Raw genomic sequence first — 19,830 nt, 5'->3', positions numbered from 1 at the left:
TGAACTGCTGACTTCAGGTGATCTGCCCACCTCAGCCTCCCAAAGTGCTGGGATTACAGGCATGAGCCACTGCACCGGCTGTTGGATTTAATGTGTTACTTTACTCACCAGGAAAGTGTCCATGAGTTGTGAAAGTTACCAAAAGCCTGTTGATCGCCCTGTGAAAGAACTTACCTGGCCATTGCTCTGACATTCTGAGTCCAGAATATTGTCGTCTTGATTTTATATTTGACATGAAAAGTCAGTCACTGTGTAACTTTGTTTACATATAAAAGGAAGGATGATCTCATTCTATGGAATACTAAAATACCTGACTTGGATTACTAGATTTTGGAAGACCCTATGCTCTCAGGTCATTTCTTTTTTTTTTTTTTTTTTTTTTTTGAGACAGTCTCCCTCTGTCATGCAATGGCGCGATCTCCGCTCACTGCAACCTTCGCCTCCCAGGTTCAAACGATTCTCCTGCCTCACCTCCTTAGCTGGGATTACAGGTGTGCACCACTATGCCCGGCTAATTTTGGTATTTTTAGTAGAGACGGGGTTTCACCTTGTTGGTCAGGCTCGTCTCGAACTCCTGACCTCGTGATCCGCCCACCTTGGCCTCCCAAAGGGCTTGGATTACAGGAGTGAGCCACTGTGCCCGTTTATTTCAATATGTATCTTGACATTCACCAAGAATGCTAGGCACGGTGGCTCATGCCTATAATCCCAGCACTTTGGGAAGCTGAGGTGGATGAATGACCTGAGGTTAGGAGTTTGAGACCAGCCTGGCCAACATGGCAAAACCCCGTCTCTACTAAAAATACAAAAATTAGCCAGGTGTGACTGGGCGCAGTGGCCCACACCTGTAATCCCAGCACTTTGGGAGGCTGAGGCAGGCAGATCACGAGATCAAGGAGATCGAGACTATCCTGGCTAACACAGTGGAGCCCCATCTCTACTAAAAATACAAAAAAATTAGCCAGGTGTGGTGGTGGGCGCCTGTGATCCTAGGTACTTGGGAGGCTGAAGCAGGAGAATCGCTTGAACCCGGGAGGCAGAGGTTGCAGTGAGCTGAGATTGCGTTACGGCACTCCAGCCTGGGCAACAGAACAAGACTGTCTCAAAAAAAATAAAATAAAAATTAGTCAGGTGTGGTGGTGGGTGCCTATAATCCTAGCTACTTGGGAGGCTGGGAGGCTGAGGCAGGAGAATCACTTGAACCCAGGAGGCAGAGGTTGCAGTGAGCCAAGATCGCGCCACTGCACTCCAGCCTGGGTGACGGAGGAAAGAAAAAAAGAGAGAAAGAGAGAGAGAAGAGAAGAGAAGAAATTCACCGAAAAGCAAATTCTGAAAACATAAGTTGAATTTAATTTTCAAGCAGAGCCCTTCGATCGTGGGAGGGATGGGGAAGTACATCTTAAAAACATGTCTAAAAAGGGAATCCTGTGGCATATTGGTACCTAGACGTGAGAGTTGTTTCGTGTCTCAGCTGAGGAACGACACCCGTGTTTGCCTTCATTTTGTAATCTCGAGTCATTGCTCCGTGGGATGCTCAAAGGTGACCCACGGGTAGCCTCACACGTCCGGCTGCCACACGGCGTTTCACTAGACTCGCCTGGAGAGGTAGTCGTGTCAAAGACACGCTGCCCTGCAGCACGGATCACGAGCACGTGCACAGAAACCTTTCACTTTGCTACCGTCACACCTTCAGCAGGTCGGGGACCAAGATACTACTGCGCTGTATTCCGGGTAGTTCTTTTATTTCTTTATAACCTAGTACTATGCAGGCCCATTCAACAAAAACGCTGATAGTTAAAATGTTATGTTTCTCAGCTCCGTTCATATTTTGTGATCATGCTTTATAGACTTAAATTCATCTCTCTTCCCCAAGTCCCCACCACTGAAAATGCTTAGTTCTCTCTCTCTATTTTTTTTTTTTTTTCCTGAGACGGAGTCTCGTTCTGTCACCCAGGCTGGAGTGCAGTGGCGCTATCTCGGCTGACTGCAAGCTCCGCCTCCTGGGTTCACGCCATTCTCCTGCCTCAGCCTCCCGAGTAGCTGGGACTACAGGCGCCTGCCACCACCACGCCTGGCTAATCTTTTTTGTATCTTTAGTAGAGATGGGGTTTCACCTTGTTAGGGTGGTCTCGATCTCCTGACCTCGTGATCCTCCCATCTCAGCCTCCCAAAGTGCTGGGACTACAGGTGTGAGCCACCATGCCCATCTGAAAATTTTTGGTTCTCTTAAATCAGAAGTAAATGTGTTTTTTTTTTTTTTTTTTTTTTTGACAGAGTTTCACTCTTGTTGCCCAGGCTGGAGTGCAATGTCATGGCCTCGGCTTACTGAAACCTCCACCTCCCGGGTTCAAGAGATTCTCCTGCCTCAGCCTCCTGAGTAGCTGGGATTACAGGCATGCACCACCACGCCCGGCTAATTTTGTATTTTTAGTAGAGACGGGGTTTCACCACGTTGGCCAGGTTGGTCTTGAACTCCTGATCTCAGGTGATCCCCCCACCTCAGCCTCCTAAAGTGCTGGGATTACAGGCGTGAGTCACCGCGCCCGGCCTATGATTTTTTTTTTTTTTTTTTTGAGATGGAGTTTCGCTCTTATTGGCCAGGCTGGAGTGCAATGGCGCAATCTTGGCTCACTGCAACCTCTGCCTCCTGAGTTCAAGCGATCCTCCTGCCTCAGCCCCATTAGTAGCTGGGACTACAAGTGTGTGCCACCATGCCCGGCTAATTTTTGTATTTTTAGTAGAGACAGGGTTTCTCCATGTTGGTCAGGCTTGTCTCGAACTCCCGACCTCAGGTGATCCACCCGCCTCAGCCTCCCAAAGATGCTCAGGGCTAGACTAATGCTGGGATTACAAGCATGAGCCACCGCCCCTGGCCAATGATCTTTAAATAAAAATATTCTCTGGGCCGGGTGCAGTGGCTCACACCTGTAATACCAGTGCTTTGGGTAGCCAAGGCAGGCAGATTCCTTGAGGTCAGGAGTTCGAGAGCAGCCTGGCCAACGTGGTGAAACCCTGTCTCTACTAAAAATACAAAAGTTGGCCAGGTGCAGTGGCTCACGCCTGTAATCCCAGCACTTTGGGAGGCCGAGGTGGGCGGATCACAAGGTCAGGAGATCGAGACCATGCTGGCTAACTCGGTGAAACCCCGTCTCTACTAAACTACAAAAAATTAGCCAGGCGAGGTGGCGGGCGCCTGTAGTCCCAGCTACTCGGGAGGCTGAGGCAGGAGAATGGCATGAACCCGGGAGGCAGAGGTTGCAGTGAGCCGAGATCACGCCACTGTACTCCAGCCTGGGCGACAGAGCGAGACTCCGTCTCAAAAAAAAAAAAAAAAATACAAAAGTTAGTGGGGCGTGGTGGTGGGCGCCTGTAATCCCAGCTACTCAGAGGTTGAGGCAGGAGAATCGCTTGAACCTGGGAGATGGAGGTTGCAGTAAGCCAAGATCTCACTACTGCACACCAGCCTGGGCAACAGAGCCGTCTCCAAAAAATACAAATAAATAAGAATTTTCGCTCTTCCGGGGACATTGTCTGCAGGTACTCAGAATGGTCCAGCGTTTGACATACCGACGTAGGCTTTCCTACAATACAGCCTCTAACAGAACTAGGCTGTCCCGAACCCCTGGTAATAGAATTGTTTATACTAAGAAGATTGGGAAAGCACCAAAATCTGCACGTGGTTTGTGCCCAGGCAGACTTCGAGGGGTTCGTGCTGTAAGACCTAAAGTTCTTATGAGATTGTCCAAAACAAAGAAACATGTCATCAGGGCCTATGGTGGTTCCATGTGTGCTAAATGTGTTCGTGACAGGATCAAGCGTGCTTTCCTTATCAAGGAGCAGAAAATCGTTGTGAAAATGTTGAAGGCACAAGCACAGAGTCAGAAAGCTAAATAAAAAAAATGAAACTTTTTTAAGTAATAAAAATGAAAAGATGTAAAAATCAATAAATAAATAAATAAGAGTTTTTCAGCATCCAGCCCCAAAAGCCCCATCAGAGGACTCTTCACTTCCTCAAGATGAGTTTTCTGTCACCCCAAGTCTAGCCCTGAGCATCTTCTCACTGAAATCAAGAACTCAACCTTAGGGGCTGGGCCTCCTCACCTGTAGTCGCTGTGCTTCGGGAGGCTGTGGCAGAAGGATTGCTTGAGCCCAGTAGGTCAAGGCTGCAGTGAGCCTTGGTCATGCTGCTGTACTCCAGTCTGGGTAACAGAGCAAGACCCATCTCCATAGAGCAAGACCCCATCTCAAGCAGTCTTCCTGCCTCAACCTCCCAAGTAGCTGGCACTATGGGCATGCAACAGTATGCTGAGCTAATGATTTTTTGCAAAGGTAAGGTCTTATTATATTGCCCAGACTGGGCTCGAACTCTTAGCCTCAAGTGGCACTCCTGCCTCAGCCACCCAAAGTGCTGTTATTACAGATGTGAGCCACTGTGCCCGGCCTGAGACCTCATCTTTAAAAGGAAAAAAAAAATGGCCCCTTGCTAAGGGGCAGAGACCTGGCGCTTTCTGACAGGTGAGTTGCATAACCAAAAAATAAATATGTGTGTAGGTGATTCAGAATGATTCTCAAATTAATCTAGAAGGAGAAATTAGGAATAACCAAGAAAATGTTGAAAAGGAAGATGTAAGAGGGAGAGCAGATATTAGATACTAGAAGGTACCGTAACACCACAACACCAGTTTAAAAACCTGTGGTGCTGGCTCAGAAACAGACTGAAATATAGCCAGGCACAGTGGCTCATGCCTGTAATCCCAACAGTCTGGGAGGCTGAGAGGGGATCGCTGGAACCCAGGAGTTTGAGATCGGCCTGGGTAACATAGGGAGACCCTATCTCTACAACAGAAACACAAAAATTAGCCCAATGTGGTGGTGGCACGTGCCTGTGTTCCCAGCTGCCCGGGAGACTGAGATGGGAGGATTCCTTGAGCCCACGAGGTCAAGGCTACAGTGAGCCTTGACTGTGCCACTGCACTCCAGCCTGGGTGACAGAGCAAGACCCTGTCCCAAAAAAATTGAAAAATAAAAGTAAAGGGGAAAAAAGCCTCATTTAAAAAAAAAAAAAAAAAGTGTAAAAGAAATGTTGAGAGTTCTACAAAATGGCTCTGTCCCCCTTTTAGGGGGAATGTAAGTTGGGACAACCTCTGAAGAGTCACTTAGCAGTGCATGACCACATCCTTGGAGAGCAGGAGGCCAGCAGGCGGATGTACAAAGACGTATGCGCACACAGCTTTGTTTGTTTGTTTGTTTTTCTTTTGAGACAGAATCTCGCTCTTGTTGCCAGGCTGGAGTGCAATGGCGCGATCTTGGCTCACTGCAACCTAGGTTCAAGCAATTCTCCTACCTCAGCCTCCTGAGTAGCTGGGATTACAGGCGCACATTGCCACGCCCAGCTAATTTTTTATATTTTTAGTAGAGACGGGGGTTTCACCGTGTTAGCCAGGCTGGTCTTGAACTCCTGACCTCAGGTGATCCACCTGCCTTGGCCTCCCAAAGTGCTAGGATTACAGGCGTGAGCCACCGCGCCCGGCTAGCCTTTTTATAATAGCAAACATTTTAAAGCAACCTGAAAGTCCATAAAGAGATAATGGATTGAGCAAACTGTGCTCTACCCACACACTCCCAGCAGAACACACACCTGCCAAAAATGGAAGTGGTAGAATGTGCCTGTTGGTGTTAAAAGGCATTTCAATATAAATCAGTGAATAAATCAGGTTACAAACACTGTGTACAAGATGATCGCACATCTGCTCTACGCACACACATACAAATCCAGAAGCCCGTCACACAATTTTTAACTGACCCTATAGACAGAGCCTTGTAATTTAAAATTTTTTCTGTTTTTACCTAACACCGATTTTCCTACAAAAACATACATTGTTTGTATAATTCTTTTCATTTTTTATATAACAGGAAATAAAATTACCTACTTTAAAAAATATCCAGGCTGGGCGTGGGGGCTCATGCCTGTAATCCCAGCATTTTGGGAGGCCAAGGCGGGTGGATCACCTGACGTCAGGGGTTCGAGGCCAGCCTGGCTAACATGGTGAATCCCCGTCTCTACTAAAAATACAAAGAATTAGCCGGGCGTAGTGGTGGGCGCCTGTCATCCCAACTACCTGGGAGGCTGAGGCAGGAGAATCGCTTGCACTTGGTGGGGGAGGTTGCAGTGAGCTGAGGTCGTGCCATTGCATTCCAGCCTGGGCAACAAGAGCAAAACTTTGTCTCAAAAAAAAAAAAGAAAAAAAAACCAAGGCCAGGCGTGGTGGCTCACACCTGTAATCCCAGCACTTTGGGAGGCCGAGGTGGGAGGTTTGCTTGAGCTCAGGAGTCTGAGACCAGCCTGGGCAATATAGTGAGACCCTATCTCTACAAAACCTTGTTTTTTTTTTTTGAAGGAGAGCGAGGATCTCACTGTCATCCGGGAGTGCAGTGGTACCAGCCTCAGGGCTCACTGCAGCCCCGACCTCCTGGGCTCAGGTGATCCTCCCACCACAGCCTCCCAGCTCACTGGAACTACAGGCAAACGCCATTGTGTCCAGCTAATTTTTTTATTTTTTTGTAGAGATGGGATTTCGCCATGTTGTGTCTAACTCCTGGAGTCAATCAGTCCACTCACCTCGGCCTCCCAAAGTTCTGGGATTACAGGCATGAGCCACCACTCCCAGCCTACAGAAACTTTTTGTTTTTTCATTTTGTTTTGTTTTTTGGAGACAGAGTCTCACTCTGTTGCCCGGGCTGGAGTGCAGTGGCAGGATCCCAGCTCACTATAACCTCCGCCTCCCAGGTTCAAGCAATTCCTCTGCTTCGCCCTCCTGAGTAACTGGGATTACAGGCGCCCGCCACCACGCCCAGCTAATTTTTTTTATTTTTAGTGGAGACGGGGTTTCACTATGTTAGCCAGGATAGTCTCCATCTCCTGACCTCGTGATCTGCCCGCATCCGCCTCCCAGAGTGCTGGGATTACAGGTGTGAGCCACCGCGCCCAGACAACTTTTTGTTAAAAATTATCATCAGGCTGGGCGTGGTAGCTCACGCCTGTGATCCCAGCACTCTGGGAGGCGGAGGCGGGCAGATCGCAAGGTCAGGAGATCGAGACCATTCTAGCTAACACTGTGAAACCCCGTCTCTACTAAAAAACGCAAAAAATTAGCTCGTTGTAGTGGCGGGCGCCTGTAGTCCCAGCTGCTGGGGAGGCTGAGGCAGGAGAATGGCGTGAACCCGGGAGGCGGAGGTCGCAGTGAGCAGAGATCCCGCCACTGCACTCCAGCCTGGGCGACAGAGCGAGACTCCATCTCAAAAAAAGAAAAAAAAAATTCTTATCAGTCGATTAATAGCATGTGTGTGTTCTTCATATCCTAGTTGTAGCCACAGTTAATTCAAAACCACTTATTTTTATTTTTTGTGCCGCTGCACAGAAAAATCATGCGTTTTCCCAGCTGTGGAGTGTTCGTTTTTCTTCATTTTCCTTAAGTTGCATGTGATGCCCGTAACACAGGCCCTTCCTGCTGCCTCCTGCTCCCTGCCTGCCCCTCCCACCGCCTCTGTGGTTTTCTGCCCTCTCAGTAACTGCACAGGATGAGTCACCTCTTGGGCAGAGCCCCAGTGGTTTCAACACAAAGACCTTTTTAGAAGCTGCTGCTATAGGAGGAAGCGTCGAGGGGCCTAGTATACGGGTGGGAGAGTGGGTAGAGTTATTATAGGGAACACAGCTGTGGCCACTACCCATGAATCTTCCAGATCCTGAAAGATGAAATCCACTGCCCGGTTTGTATTCCCATCTTCTGAGAAACCCTTTGTCTTCAGAACCCAGCTAACACTGGGTACAGTCGCTCAGGCCTGTAATCCCAGCACTTTGGGAGGCTGAGGTGGGAGGATCGCTTGAGCCCAGGCGTTTGAGACCAACCTGGGAACCATAGCAAGACTAAAATTTTTTTTTTTTTTTTTTTTTTTTTTTTTGAGACGGAGTCTCGCTCTGTCGCCCAGGCTGAAGTGCAGTGACGCGATGTCGGCTCACTGCAAGCTCTGCCTCCCAGGTTCACGCCATTCTCCTGCCTCAGCCTCCCGAGTAGCTGGGACTACAGGCACCCGCCACCACACCCGGCTAGTTTTTTGTATTTTTAGTGGAGACGGGGTTTCACCTTGTTAGCCAGGATGGAGTTGATCTTCTGGCCTCGTGATCCGCCCACCTCGGCCTCCCAAAGTGCTGGGACTACAGGCTTGAGCCACCGTGCCCAGCCAATTTTTTTTTTTTTTTTTTTTTTTTTTGAGATGGAGTCTTGATCTGTCTTCCAGGCTGGAGTATAGCGGGGTGATCTGGGCTCACTGCAATCTCCACCTCCTAGGTTCAAGTGATTCTCCTGCTTCAGCCTCCCAAGTAGCTGAGATTACAGGCGTGTGCCACCACACCTAGCTAATTTTGTATTTTTTAGTAGAAACAGGGTTTTACCATGTTGGTCAGGCTGGTCTCGAACTCCTAACCTCAGATGATCCGCCCGCCTCGCCCTCCCGAAGTTCTGGAATGAGGCAGGAGAATCGCTTGAACCCAGGAGGTGCAGGTTGTGGTGTATTTTTTTGTAGAAACAGGATTTCACCATATTGGTCACGCTGGTCTCGAACACTCACTCAGACTGGTGGTTCACAGCGTGAGCCACTGTGCCCGGCCTCTACAAAAAAATTTTTTTAATTAGCCAGGCCTGGTGACACATGCCTGTGGTCCCAGCTACTCAGGAGGTGGAGGCAGGAGGATCATTTGAGCCCAGGTGCTCAAGGCTGCAGCGAGTTGTGATCGCACCACTGCAGTCCAGCCTCAGAGACAGAGCAAGACTCTGTCTAAAAATAAAAATAAAAAACGAGTTCACGCCTGTAATCCCAGCACTTCGGGAGGCCGAGGCGGACGGATCACGAGGTCAGGAGATCGAGACCATCCTGGCTAACACAGTGAAACCCCGTCTCTACTAAAAATACAAAAAACTAGCCGGGCGTGCTGGCGGCGCCTGTAGTCCAGGCTACTCGGGAGGCTGAGGCAGGAGAATGGCGTGAACCCGGGAGGCGGAGCTTGCAGTGAGCCGAGATCGCGCCACTGGACTGCAGCCTGGGCGACAGAGCGAGACTCCGTCTCAAAAAAAAAAAAAAGAAAGAAAAGAAAGCCCAGCTGGTATTTGTGGTTCTTCCGGTGCAATTTCTTGATAATACTCCCCAGTTTTCTACTCTGTAAAAACAAGGTGTTAACAGCTCCCTCTCTGGGCTTCTGTAGGAATTACACTCAGGGCATCGATGCCTGGCCAGAGGCCTGGCCACACCTGGGGCCTCACTGGCCCCTTTGCTCCTCACACCTTTCATGAGCTGCTTTTATTTTGCAAAGTGTTTTGTTTTCATTTGGTTTGATAATAATTTTGTCCTGAAACTTACCGCATAAGGTTAAGATTCCAAACCTAGACCATTCTTGCTGCCTTTTTATTTAAGGACTAGGAGCAAGACTGTGTTGCTGGTTATCCCAGTAACGATGGTGTCCTGAGCTGAGTTGCAACTGAGATGCAGAAAAGTAGGCTCAGCCTTGTTCTGAGGCGTGGAGTTGAGAGGAGTCAGACGGCTCCATTGCAAACAGGACTGGCTGCATGCTCATGGATCCCAGTGCATAAATGGAAACACAGGGCTCTGTGTTCAAAAATGAGCAAACATTTCAAGATGGCAGCGGCCAAGCCAAGCATGGAGCCTTCTGAGTGCAGGGTCCTGCATTGCTGCCTGGGTCTCGTGCAGCCGTGAAGACGGCCGTGATTGGAAACAACAGGCTCCCTTCACAGCAAATCCTCCCCGGACAGGAGAGTGCTGGCATGTCCCGGGGTTGTGAGCACCGCCGGAGGGAGAGGAGGGTGCGATCATGCAGTCCTGGAGGGCTGTCCCGCCCTGCTCCCATGGCTCCTCACTGTGCCTCAAGAGGGTGGTGGCCACAGCCATGTGGCGGGAAGCCCCCATTCCAGCCTGGCCACTGGCCAGCTTGTGGCCTTGGGGACATCTTTGGCCCCTGGGCCCTCTAAGCCTGCGGTCCTTCAAGTGAAAGGCGGCTGCTCCACACTCACTTACGATGCCTGCTCTTTCCCTCCCTTCCATGCACAGAAATTCATTGAGTTTGAAGATGCTCTGGAGCAAGAGAAGAAAGAGCTGCAAATCCAGGTGGAGCACTATGAGTTCCAGACGCGCCAGCTGGAGCTGAAGGCCAAGAACTATGCCGATCAGAGTAAGTGGCTGGCGGGAGCCTGGGGGTGCACCTGATGGGCGCTGCCCTGGGACGGCTCTGGCTGGGGAGGACGTGGGGCGCCTTCTACACAAGCGGACGAGAGGAAGCCCAGTGCGAGCCTCAGCTATGTATTCCAGCTCTTTGCACTGCTGCCTGTTTCTGTAATGGGCCCCAAATTGTGTGTGGACATAAGTAAATAAGGTCCCTGTGGCCCCAGAGCACTTTTGCTTCAGAGTGGATTCTGACCCCCAGATCACAAGTCTGAGGTCCTGAAGGTCCTTCCTGCACCTTTTGAACAGAGCTCCTGCAGCCCTGGGTCCCCACCTCTTCGCACTGCTGAGGAGTGACGGCTCCTTCTCAGGCAGGGGGGTGGGCCCGATGGTGTAGCCCCACTGGAGTGACAGCACCTAGGTGGGGGCACAGCTGATCAGGGCGTCTGTCCCCTGCAAGGCAAAGTGGCGAGAGGGATTTATTATTATTATTATAAGAACAATTGGTTTACTTATCTTTAAAAGTCTTTGCTTCAACTCTACTGTCAATGTTATAGGCCAGGCATGACGGCATGCGCCTGTGGTCTCAGCTGGGCTGACGTTGAGGCTGCAGTGTGGGCACAGAGAGACTCCATCTCTAAAAAAAAAAAAAAAAAAAAAAAAGGGCCGGGCGCGGTGGCTCACGCCTGTGATCCCAACACTTTGGGAGGCTGAGGTGGGTGGATCACCTGAGCTCAGGATTTCGAGACCAGCCTGGCCAACATGGCGAAACCCCGTCTCTACTAAAAATACAAAAATTAGCCGGGCATGGTGGCACACACCTGTAGTCCCAGCTACTAATGGGGCTGAGGCAGGAGGATCGCTTGAACCCAGGAGGTGGAGGTTGCAGTGAGCCAAGATCGTGCCATTGCACTCCAGCCTGGGTGACGGAGTGAGACTACGTCTCAAAAAAGAAAAATTTTAAAAAGAAGAAGTGATGATTTCCTGTGTAATTTTCCTTTTCTGTAATTAGATGTTTTGTTTTGTTTGGGGACAGAGTTTCACTCTTTTCGCCCAGGCTGGAGTGCAATGGTGCGATCTCAGCTCCCTGCAACCTCTGCCTCCCGGGTTCAAGTGATTTTCCTGCCTCAGCCTCCCGAGTAGCTGGGATTACAGGCACCTGCCACCACGCCCGGCTAATTTTTTTGTATTTTTAGGAGAGATGGGGTTTCACTGTATTAGCCAGGATGGTCTCGATCTGACCTCGTGATCCGCCCGCCTCGACCTCCGAAAGTGCTGGGATTACAGGAGTGAGCCACCATGCCTGGCCCCAGATGTTTTAATAATTGCAACTGATCCGGCTGCAGTTTCCCTAGCTACCTCAACAGCAGGTTCCTTCATCTCTGAAAAGTTAAGATCAAATTGGGGAAAGAAACTGTTTCGATATGTTAGACCTACTGCTATCCCCAGCCAAGGCCTAAAGGCTGCTGTGCTGACAGTGACCTGCTGACGAGTCTGGGGCCCGAGGGTGACCGCGGTGGCAGCTTCCACACACAGGTGAACACGCTGGCATTCACAGTGCAGAGCAAACCCAAGGGCCGTGCTGAGCATATCTAGGTGATGCCTTTCCATAATTACAGAGTGTCTCCTGGCCCCTCAGCTTTCAGTGCATTTCGTGTGTGAAACATTCTTAGCTCTCTTCTTAGAAGGAGAAAAACATAAGCTCAAATTACAGGCAGGGCTGGGAACAGTGGTTCACACCTGTAACTTCCACACTTTGGGAGGCCGAGGTGGGAGGATCCCTTGAGCTCAAGAGTTCAAGACCAGCCTGGGCAACCTGGTGAAACCCCATCTCTACAAAAAATACAAAAATTAGCCAGTCATGGTGGCTCACAGACTTGTGGGCCCAGCTACTTGGGAGGCTGAGGTAGAGGATTGCTCAAACCCAGGAGGCAGAGGCTGCCGTAAGCCTTGATCATGCCACTGCACCCTAGCCTGGGTGACAGAGAGAGACCCTGTCTCAAAAAAAAGGAAATCAAATTACAGGCTGAGGCTGTTCACTGGGCCGGCACCAGGAGTAGGGGCCAGATGAGGGCAGAGAGCTGGCCCCGGCTCCCTCCAGGTGGTGGCTGTGCTCTGCCCCAGCGGGAGCTCACAGAGAGGCTGCGGGGCTCTGATCCCACCCAGACAGGCAGCCCTTCCCGCGGCCACAGCCGTTGCCGGGGTCAGCACAAACCTGGGATGGCTGATTGGCTCCCTCCTCCAGCAGCCAGTTACATGTGTGTAGCGTGCACTGTCTATAACTCGTGTACTGTGTGTGGCATCTGTGAGTGTTGAGTGCTGTGTTTGTCCTCTGAGTTGTGTGCTGTGTGGAGTGTCTGTGTGTCGTGTGCTGTGTGTGGCGTCTGAGTCGTGTGCTGTGTGTGGCGTCTGTGTGTCGTGTGCTGTGTGCGGGTCTGTGAGTCGTGCACTGTGTGCAGCGTCTGAGTGTCTATGTGCGGCGTTGTGTGCTATGTGCAGTGTCTGTGTGAGTCATGTGCTGTGTGTGGCGTCTGTGAGTGTCGTGTGCTTTGTGCAGCATCTGTGAGCTGTGTGTTATTTACTGTGTGTTAGTCACATTTGCTGCGTGCAGCATCTGTTAGTCACATGTGTCGGGTGTCGTGTCTGTAAGTCCTGTGTTGTGTGCGCTGTCTGTACGACGTGTGTCAGGTGTGGCATCTGAGTTATGCTGTTGGGTGCTGTGTCTAAGTCACGTGTGTCAGGTGTGATGTCTGTACGCACCTCCGGCTCCTTTGGGAGACCAGACTGACCGCTTGGCACTGATGCCTGTGCTGCTCCTTGGGATGGGATCCCCATGCTGGCAGCGCAGCCTCCCTGGGTGACTGGTAGAGATGCAAGAGCCCAGCGTAGACTGCCGCGGCCTCCAAGGATATGCCGGGCCAGCTAGCCCCCAGGCCACAGAGCAGGATGGCCAAAGTGAGATGCTGAACCACATAATCTGTGAAGTCATTTCCAAACAGACACCACAAAGCCGGGGAGGATGGGAGGGCAGCACGCCGAGGACAGGGCACAAACTGGTGGAGGACCTTACCATGTGCTCCCCGGGGCTGTCTCTCACCTCGCCACGCCAGCCCTCCCCATCGGTGTGCTGCGGACAGAGCTGAGGTTTGAACACAGCCGTGGAGGCGGCCATCAGGCCGGGGGCACGCTTGCTCCATCAGTGGGACATGGAGTGGGGTCCCCTGGGTGCGGATGCCCATCAACCTATCATGCTGCTTCTGCGTCTCTTGGGCAGAGCACATCTGGGGCCAGAGGGGACCATGTTGGTGTCACGGGGGGCCTCCCGTTTAAGGGAGACATGACTGTCAGCCCAGAAGGCTCACGGTCATGATTGGTCTCCCCAGCCCTTGGCGTGTGTGCGGGACCCCACTGCTTGTTCTGCCAGGCGCGTCCCTTTGACTTGTCTTAGAGGTTACTCACTTCGAATCCCGCCTCCTCCCATAAGCTTATTGTGCACCTGTTCCCGTGCCTGGCGTGCCTGGGTTTTGCCTGCATCTCAGGCTCCTGGCTGACTTTAGCACAGAGAGCGCCTGTGGGTTTCCCCACCCCCGTAGTTAACTCCCAACAGAGCCAAGTGTTCTCCCATGGCACAGCGCACACACAGCAGCCCCCCAGACAGCCTTGTACTTACGGGGCTGCTGCTGGTTGCCCCAGGCCCCAGCCTTGTCCTGGAACCCTCTCCCTCCACGGTTACAACCCAGAGTTCAGGGCCATCGAGAAGCGGCTTGTGCGGCTCAGACAGTGATTGTGTTTTCCAGTTTCCCGGTTGGAGGAGCGGGAGTCGGAGATGAAGAAGGAGTATAATGCCCTACACCAGCGGCACACAGAGGTGGGTGCCCAGAGGCGGGCGCAGAGGTGAGGGTTCAAGAGAGGACCGCAGCCTGATGCCTGCGACTCTTGTGGACCGTGGTTTTCTTCCCTAGCGGGTCCCTGTTCTAGCATTTGCTGCCAGGCTTGAAGGCTGTCAGCCTCAGGCTGGTTAGATTCCCCTCCAGGACGCTGTCTTGATTTCTGCCCCCACAGGGAAGCCGGAAAAGCCTCACAGGTTAGAGAGGGGAGGGAGAGAGCCCCCCCACGGCAGAGCTAATGCAGACATTTCCCTCCTCGCAGATGATACAGACCTACGTGGAGCACATCGAGAGGTCCAAGATGCAGCAGGTCGGAGGAAACAGCCAGACCGAGAGCAGCCTGCCGGGGCGGAGGTATGCGGGGCGCGGGGGGCGGAGGTACGCAGGGCAGGCACGGGCCGGGGTCATGGTGCTTGTTATGGCCCGCGCTCTGGGCTCAGGACGACAGGGAGCGCTCTGGAGACCCAGGAGGAGGGAGCTGGTTGGAGTGTGGCTGAGCAGGGATGTGGGGGGGCTGCCCTGGGCGATGGGCATGTGTGGAGCCCCTGTGTCCCTTCTGGGTTGGTCCACAGTTCAGTCAGGGAGGCCCCGGGAAGCTTGCACACATTTAACCTTACTATCCACAGATTCTGTGTTTGCAAATTTATCTCCTCACTAAAATGTATCTGTGACCTCAGCCGGGCACAGTGACTTATGCCTGTAATCCTAGAACTTTGGGAGGCCAAGGCGGGAGGATTACTTGAGTACAGGAGTTCGAGCTCATCTTGGGCAACCAGCAAGATCTTGTCTTTACAAAAAAACAAAAAATGTTTAAAAATTAACTAAGCATGGGGTGGCACTTCTAGGACATACTGCCTCAAATAACTGCCTGTAGTCGCAGCTACTCAGGAGGCCAAGAGAGGAGGATAGCTTGAGCCCAGGGGCTGGAGGCTGCAGTGATCTACAGTCGCGCCTCTACACTCCCGCCTGGGCAGCAGAGTGAGCCCTTGTCTCTACAAAATAAAATAAGAAAATCATCTGCTCATGTGAAGTCAAAGAATAAACAACAAAAAAAGAGGCTGGCATGGTGGCTCACGCCTGTAATTCCAGCACTTTGGGAGGCCGAGGTGGGTGGATCACTTGAGGTCAGGAGCTCGAGACTAGCCTGACCGATGTGGTGAAACCCTGTCTCTATTAAAAATACAAAAATAGACTGGGCACAGTGGCTCACACCTGTTATTCCAGCACTTTGGGAGGCCAAGGCGGGCAGATCATGAGATCAGGAGATCGAGACCATCCTGGCTTACACAGTGAAACCCCGTCGCTACTAAAAATACAAAAAACTAGCCAGGAGTGGTGGCGGGCGCCTGTAGTCCCAGCTACTCTGGAGACTGAGGCAGGAGAACCACTTGAACCTGGGAGGCAGAGGTTGCAGTGAGCCAAGATCATGCCACTGCACTCCAGCCTGGGCAGCAGAGTGAGACTCTGTCTCAAAAAAAAAAAAAAATTCAGGGTGGGCGCAGTGGCTCACACCTGTAATCCCAACAGTTTGGAAGGTTGAGGCAGGCAGATCACTTGAGGTCAGGAGTTTGAGACCAGCCTGGCCAACATGGTGAAACCCCGTTCCTACTAAAAATACAAAAATTAGCTGGGTGTGGTGGTGCATGTCTGTAGTCCCAGCTACTCTGGAGGCTGACACAGGAGAATCACCTTAACCCAGGACGCGGAGGTAGCAGCAAGCCAAGATCACACCACCGTGCTCCAGCCTGGGTGCTAGAGAGACCCGATCTCAAAAAAGAAAGAAAGGAAATCAGTGCTCAGGCACTTCACAGTCCTTTGCAGACAGGCACACGGTGGAGAAATGGGAGTCCCTGCGCTGGCTCCCCACAGAGGTGGGACAAAGCGATGTTCTGCCTCCTGTTCAGCTCCTGTCCGGATGCCTGGGGAGGAGGCAGGAGGGCTAGACAGTGTCATGTGTCATGCATGAGGCCAGTGCTGGGGCCAGTTCCAGGGGGCTCCAAGCCCAGCTGTGACACCAGTTAGTGGGGTGGTCAGTCACCCTATATTTCCAACCTCGTTTTCGCTTTTGTAAAATAAAGGAAATAGAACTGACCGGGATGCATTGCTTTGAGGACTTGAGGTCACAATCTTATACGCGTCCCTGCATGCGTACATATTTCCCCTTGGGGCAATGGTTATGTTTGCGGGACTTTCTAGAACATCCTGCCTCAAATAACTGACTGTGTGGATGAGCCGGGAGCCTTGGCCAGCCCTGTACTGAGTCTCATTCCTTCCCCAGGGTGAGGATATCGGTGGGTTTCCAGGGCTCGGTGCTGCTTTTCCTCAGAGAGCGGGGGGAGCCTGCCCAGACTGGGCTCCTCTCCATTTTCTGTGCCCTTTGAGTCAGGAGAAAGCCGGGCTGCAGGCCCCAGGGAGCAGAGCATCAAAGATCTTGCCAGGGTATTGCCAGCTCCAGGGGACTGGCCACGGGAGACCAGAGACGCGACCTGGGCTGGGGAGGCTGTCACTGTCGTTCTGAGTCTAGCAGCGGGGAGCAGGGGCATGAAGTGTGAAGCCCGCAGGCCACAGAGCTGGGGCAGCTGGAGGCGGGGACGTCTGTTTCGGCCCCTGAGCCTCCCACAGCCAGGGCTGCGATGGCAAAAGCCTCCCTCACACCCCATCAAGGCCTGGCCAGCCGCGAAAGCTGCTTCATGCCTGCCTGTTCTGGGGGTTACACCTGCAAACGAGAAGGGTCAGGACATCCAGCTCTGGGCTTCATGGGTCACATTCTGGATGATGCAGGAGAAGCTGTAAGACTCTGCGTCCGAGTCTCTGGACGTGAGAGCAAATGCATGGTGTGTGCGAAGGCCCAGCTGGCCAGGGGGGTGCCGTGAAGCCTGCAGCAGCGGGTCCTCAGGCAATCTCGCTGCCCTCAGCTGGAGGAGACACCTGCAGTTGTCCCGTGATAAGCACTCGCCCTGAGAATGGGCGGCGCCGGCCATCTGCCTACCCGGAGCACCGTGAGAACCACGCCGGGGCGTGCGGCTGCCAGCGTGGCAAGCTGTGAAAGCCTTGCAGGTGTTTCCATCAGATCCCAGAGTGGGAGATTCTCATTCACAGCTCCCGCCTCATGGCACGCATGCTGGGACATCCTCACCTCTGGCTCTCGGTGGTTGGAAGAGGATTCCCAGCTAACTGGAATTAAAATCTAACCTGGACCCAGGATCTTCGTGTTGTTTTTGTGGGGAGCTGGGGGCCGAGGCGGGCAGTTTGGTCATCCCCCAGGAGCTGCAGCATTCCAGAACCTTCAGCTGCCTCCCTGCCAGCGCAGCCTCAGAGAGGAGCACCTCAGAGGCTGTGCCGGAGGGCGCACGGGCAAGAGGAGCCCAGCAACAGTGTGCCCAGTTCATCCCAGATCCCAGAGGTGTGTCGTGTGAACTCAGGACGCCGGCCGAGAGCCCAGGTTCCGAGTCGCAGTGGTCCCCACCCCAGGCCCACAGACCACCCGAGAGGTCCTGAGAGCCCCACGGCCACATGAGCTCAGCCAAGAGCAGAGGCTGCCCCAGCTCCAGAGCCGCCTGACGCTGCCGTCGTCATGGGCCAGACCAGGCCCACCTGGAAGAGGCGCACGGCTGCGGGGCAAGGAGTACTTTGTCCTGCATGTTTCTCTCGTGTGAGGCAGAAGGTGGCCCGGGAACCTGCTGTCGAGGTGTCTCCGCGGGACCCAGGGCCCTGAGCTGCATCTGGGCTGGGCACTGCACCCGTCCCTCAGCTCCTCCTGGTGCTCACAGTTCAGGGGGAAGCCCCACAGTGGTGCACCTCGTCCTTGTCAGGGCCCCACTGCTGGGGTCCCCTGTGCAGCTCCACCACGGCTCCTGAAGGCTATGTCAGGGCTGCTGTGCTCCCTTCGGGGAACCAGACCGTGCCCTCTGGAAGAAGCCCCTCGATCATTTTGTACGGGATGGATCTGGGGCGCTCTCCTGTCAGTGCTGCCACAACCAAGTCCTTCTGCCTGACCTGGCCCCAGCCATTCACTTCCTCTGGGCACACGGGACTTTTGGCACCGGCCGTGGGGGCAACGCCAGCAGCAGTGGCTGTGTGGTAGGGGCCTTCCCCAGCCATGGACCCCGGAGGCCTCCATGTGTGAAACAGGAGCCCCGCACCTCTGCAGGAGAGAGAGGGGTCTGTCATCCAGATTCACGCCAAAGCTTTGGTTGCCATGACGGGATCCAGCCAGAAGGCACCTGCAGTGGGGTCTGAGCGGCTGCATCGCTCTGGCCCCTGGACCTCCTTGCCAGATCTCCACAGCATGTGAGAAGATGTTGGCCCCGTGGGACGAAGGGGCTGGGGCTGGCGGCCCGGTCTCTCTGAGCGTGCTGTGGCCCTGAGAGGAGTGTGCTCCGTGGGGGGCAACAGGAGGAGCAGGGCTGTGGCTGGGCTGCCCCTGCCTCCCTCCCTGGCCAGCAGTGGTGCTGAGCTGCGTTACCAGCGCACGGAATTGGTCACGCCTGCTGTTGCAGTGGTAGCATCAAGAGCCACCTCTGGGCTCGTGTGTCCCCTGCCTCCCCAGGCTGAGCCTGGCCGGGAAGGAGAGGGTGGGGCTCACGTGCTGTCTGCCACCTGCCTGCAGATGTGGACGGCAGCCGCATCCTCCCACCTCTGAAGGCATGAGCCGGCCGAAGGAGGAAGGCACAGCCCCTCCCCTATCCCGAGTGCTTGCCTTTGTGGGGTCAGGGGCGCTGGGACAGGCCTTGGGGATCTGTGCTGTTGCTGGGCAGTTGAGCTGGAAGGAGCCCGTCCCTGTTAGACACCTGCTCTCTCTCCTTTGGTGTGGACTCTGACCTGCCACAACCTTTGGTCCCTTGGGGGACACATATTTGAGTCAGTCCCATCTGCTCAGCCAAAACCCCTTGGCTCGCCATGAGGGCACCGTCCATCCTCAGTGCTGAGCGCCATCCCTCCTGACCCAGACGGACATTTTCCTTCACGCCTGGCGTGGCTTCCTGAATGTGTGTCTGGAATACACTCGGTGTTAGGTGCAAACACCAGGCGGTGTTCTCGGACCGCTGCTGCAGAGGGCTTGCGGACAGGAGTGTGTGTGTCTCTGTAGCCACGTGTGTGCCGTCACCGCATGCCACGTGTACACATATGCCGGGCGCTGTCTCGAGACATTCGCACGGCGCACTGCACTGGGGACACGTGGCACTGGCTGAACTGCCACACAGCCCCGTTCCAGGGCCTCTTGTCAAAGCCAAGCGGGCTCGTGTGTCACGTGTCTGTCCCTTGTGGGTGCCTGTGTGTGGCTTCTGTCTCATCGGGGCACGGCGGCCCTGCATGCCTTGCATCACCACATGCTGGCAGTCCGTGTGAGCATCGTGTGAGCGTCCGTGTGAGCATCCGTGTGAACGTCCGTGTGAGCATCTGAGCGTGTGAGCGTCTGTGTGAGTGTCCGTGTGAGCATCCATGTGAGCATGTGAGTGTCCGTGTGAGCATCCGTGTGAGCATCCGTGTGAGCATCTCTGTGAGCGTGTGAGCATCTGTGTGAGCATCTGCGTGAGCATCCGTGTGAGCGTCCGTGTGAGTGTGTGAGTGTCCGTGTGAGCGTCCGTGTGAGCGTGTGACCGTGTTGAGTGTCCATGTGAGCGTCCATGTGAGCATGTGGGCATCCATGTGAGCATGTGACCATCCGTGTTGAGCGTCCATGTGACCATCCGTATGAGCATCCGTGTGAGCGTCC

At 53.5% G+C, this 19,830-nt stretch overlaps 1 protein-coding gene and 1 pseudogene across 14 annotated transcripts in view; both read left to right on the top strand.

The window, feature by feature from the left end:
* Positions 1-19,830, top strand: part of MAPK8IP3 (mitogen-activated protein kinase 8 interacting protein 3) — a 62,533-nt gene that overhangs the window by 10,362 nt on the left and 32,341 nt on the right. For all 13 annotated transcript variants that reach the window (XM_017953067.2, XM_017953061.2, XM_017953059.2 and 10 more), the window contains exons 2-4: positions 10,117-10,237; positions 14,025-14,095; positions 14,377-14,468. In XM_017953067.2, coding sequence (XP_017808556.1) covers positions 10,117-10,237; positions 14,025-14,095; positions 14,377-14,468 — 284 coding nt within the window. The remainder of the gene's footprint in view (positions 1-10,116; positions 10,238-14,024; positions 14,096-14,376; positions 14,469-19,830) is intronic.
* Positions 3,414-4,822, top strand: LOC116271340 (annotated as a pseudogene). The gene has a single exon (XR_004179909.1). The product of XR_004179909.1 is annotated as a 60S ribosomal protein L34 pseudogene (transcript).

This window comes from Papio anubis, chromosome 18 (genome assembly GCF_008728515.1).
Source record: "Papio anubis isolate 15944 chromosome 18, Panubis1.0, whole genome shotgun sequence".
Lineage (NCBI taxonomy): Eukaryota > Metazoa > Chordata > Mammalia > Primates > Cercopithecidae > Papio > Papio anubis.
The sequence above is the reverse complement of the archived record's forward strand: the minus strand, read 5'-3'. Positions and strand labels throughout refer to the sequence as shown.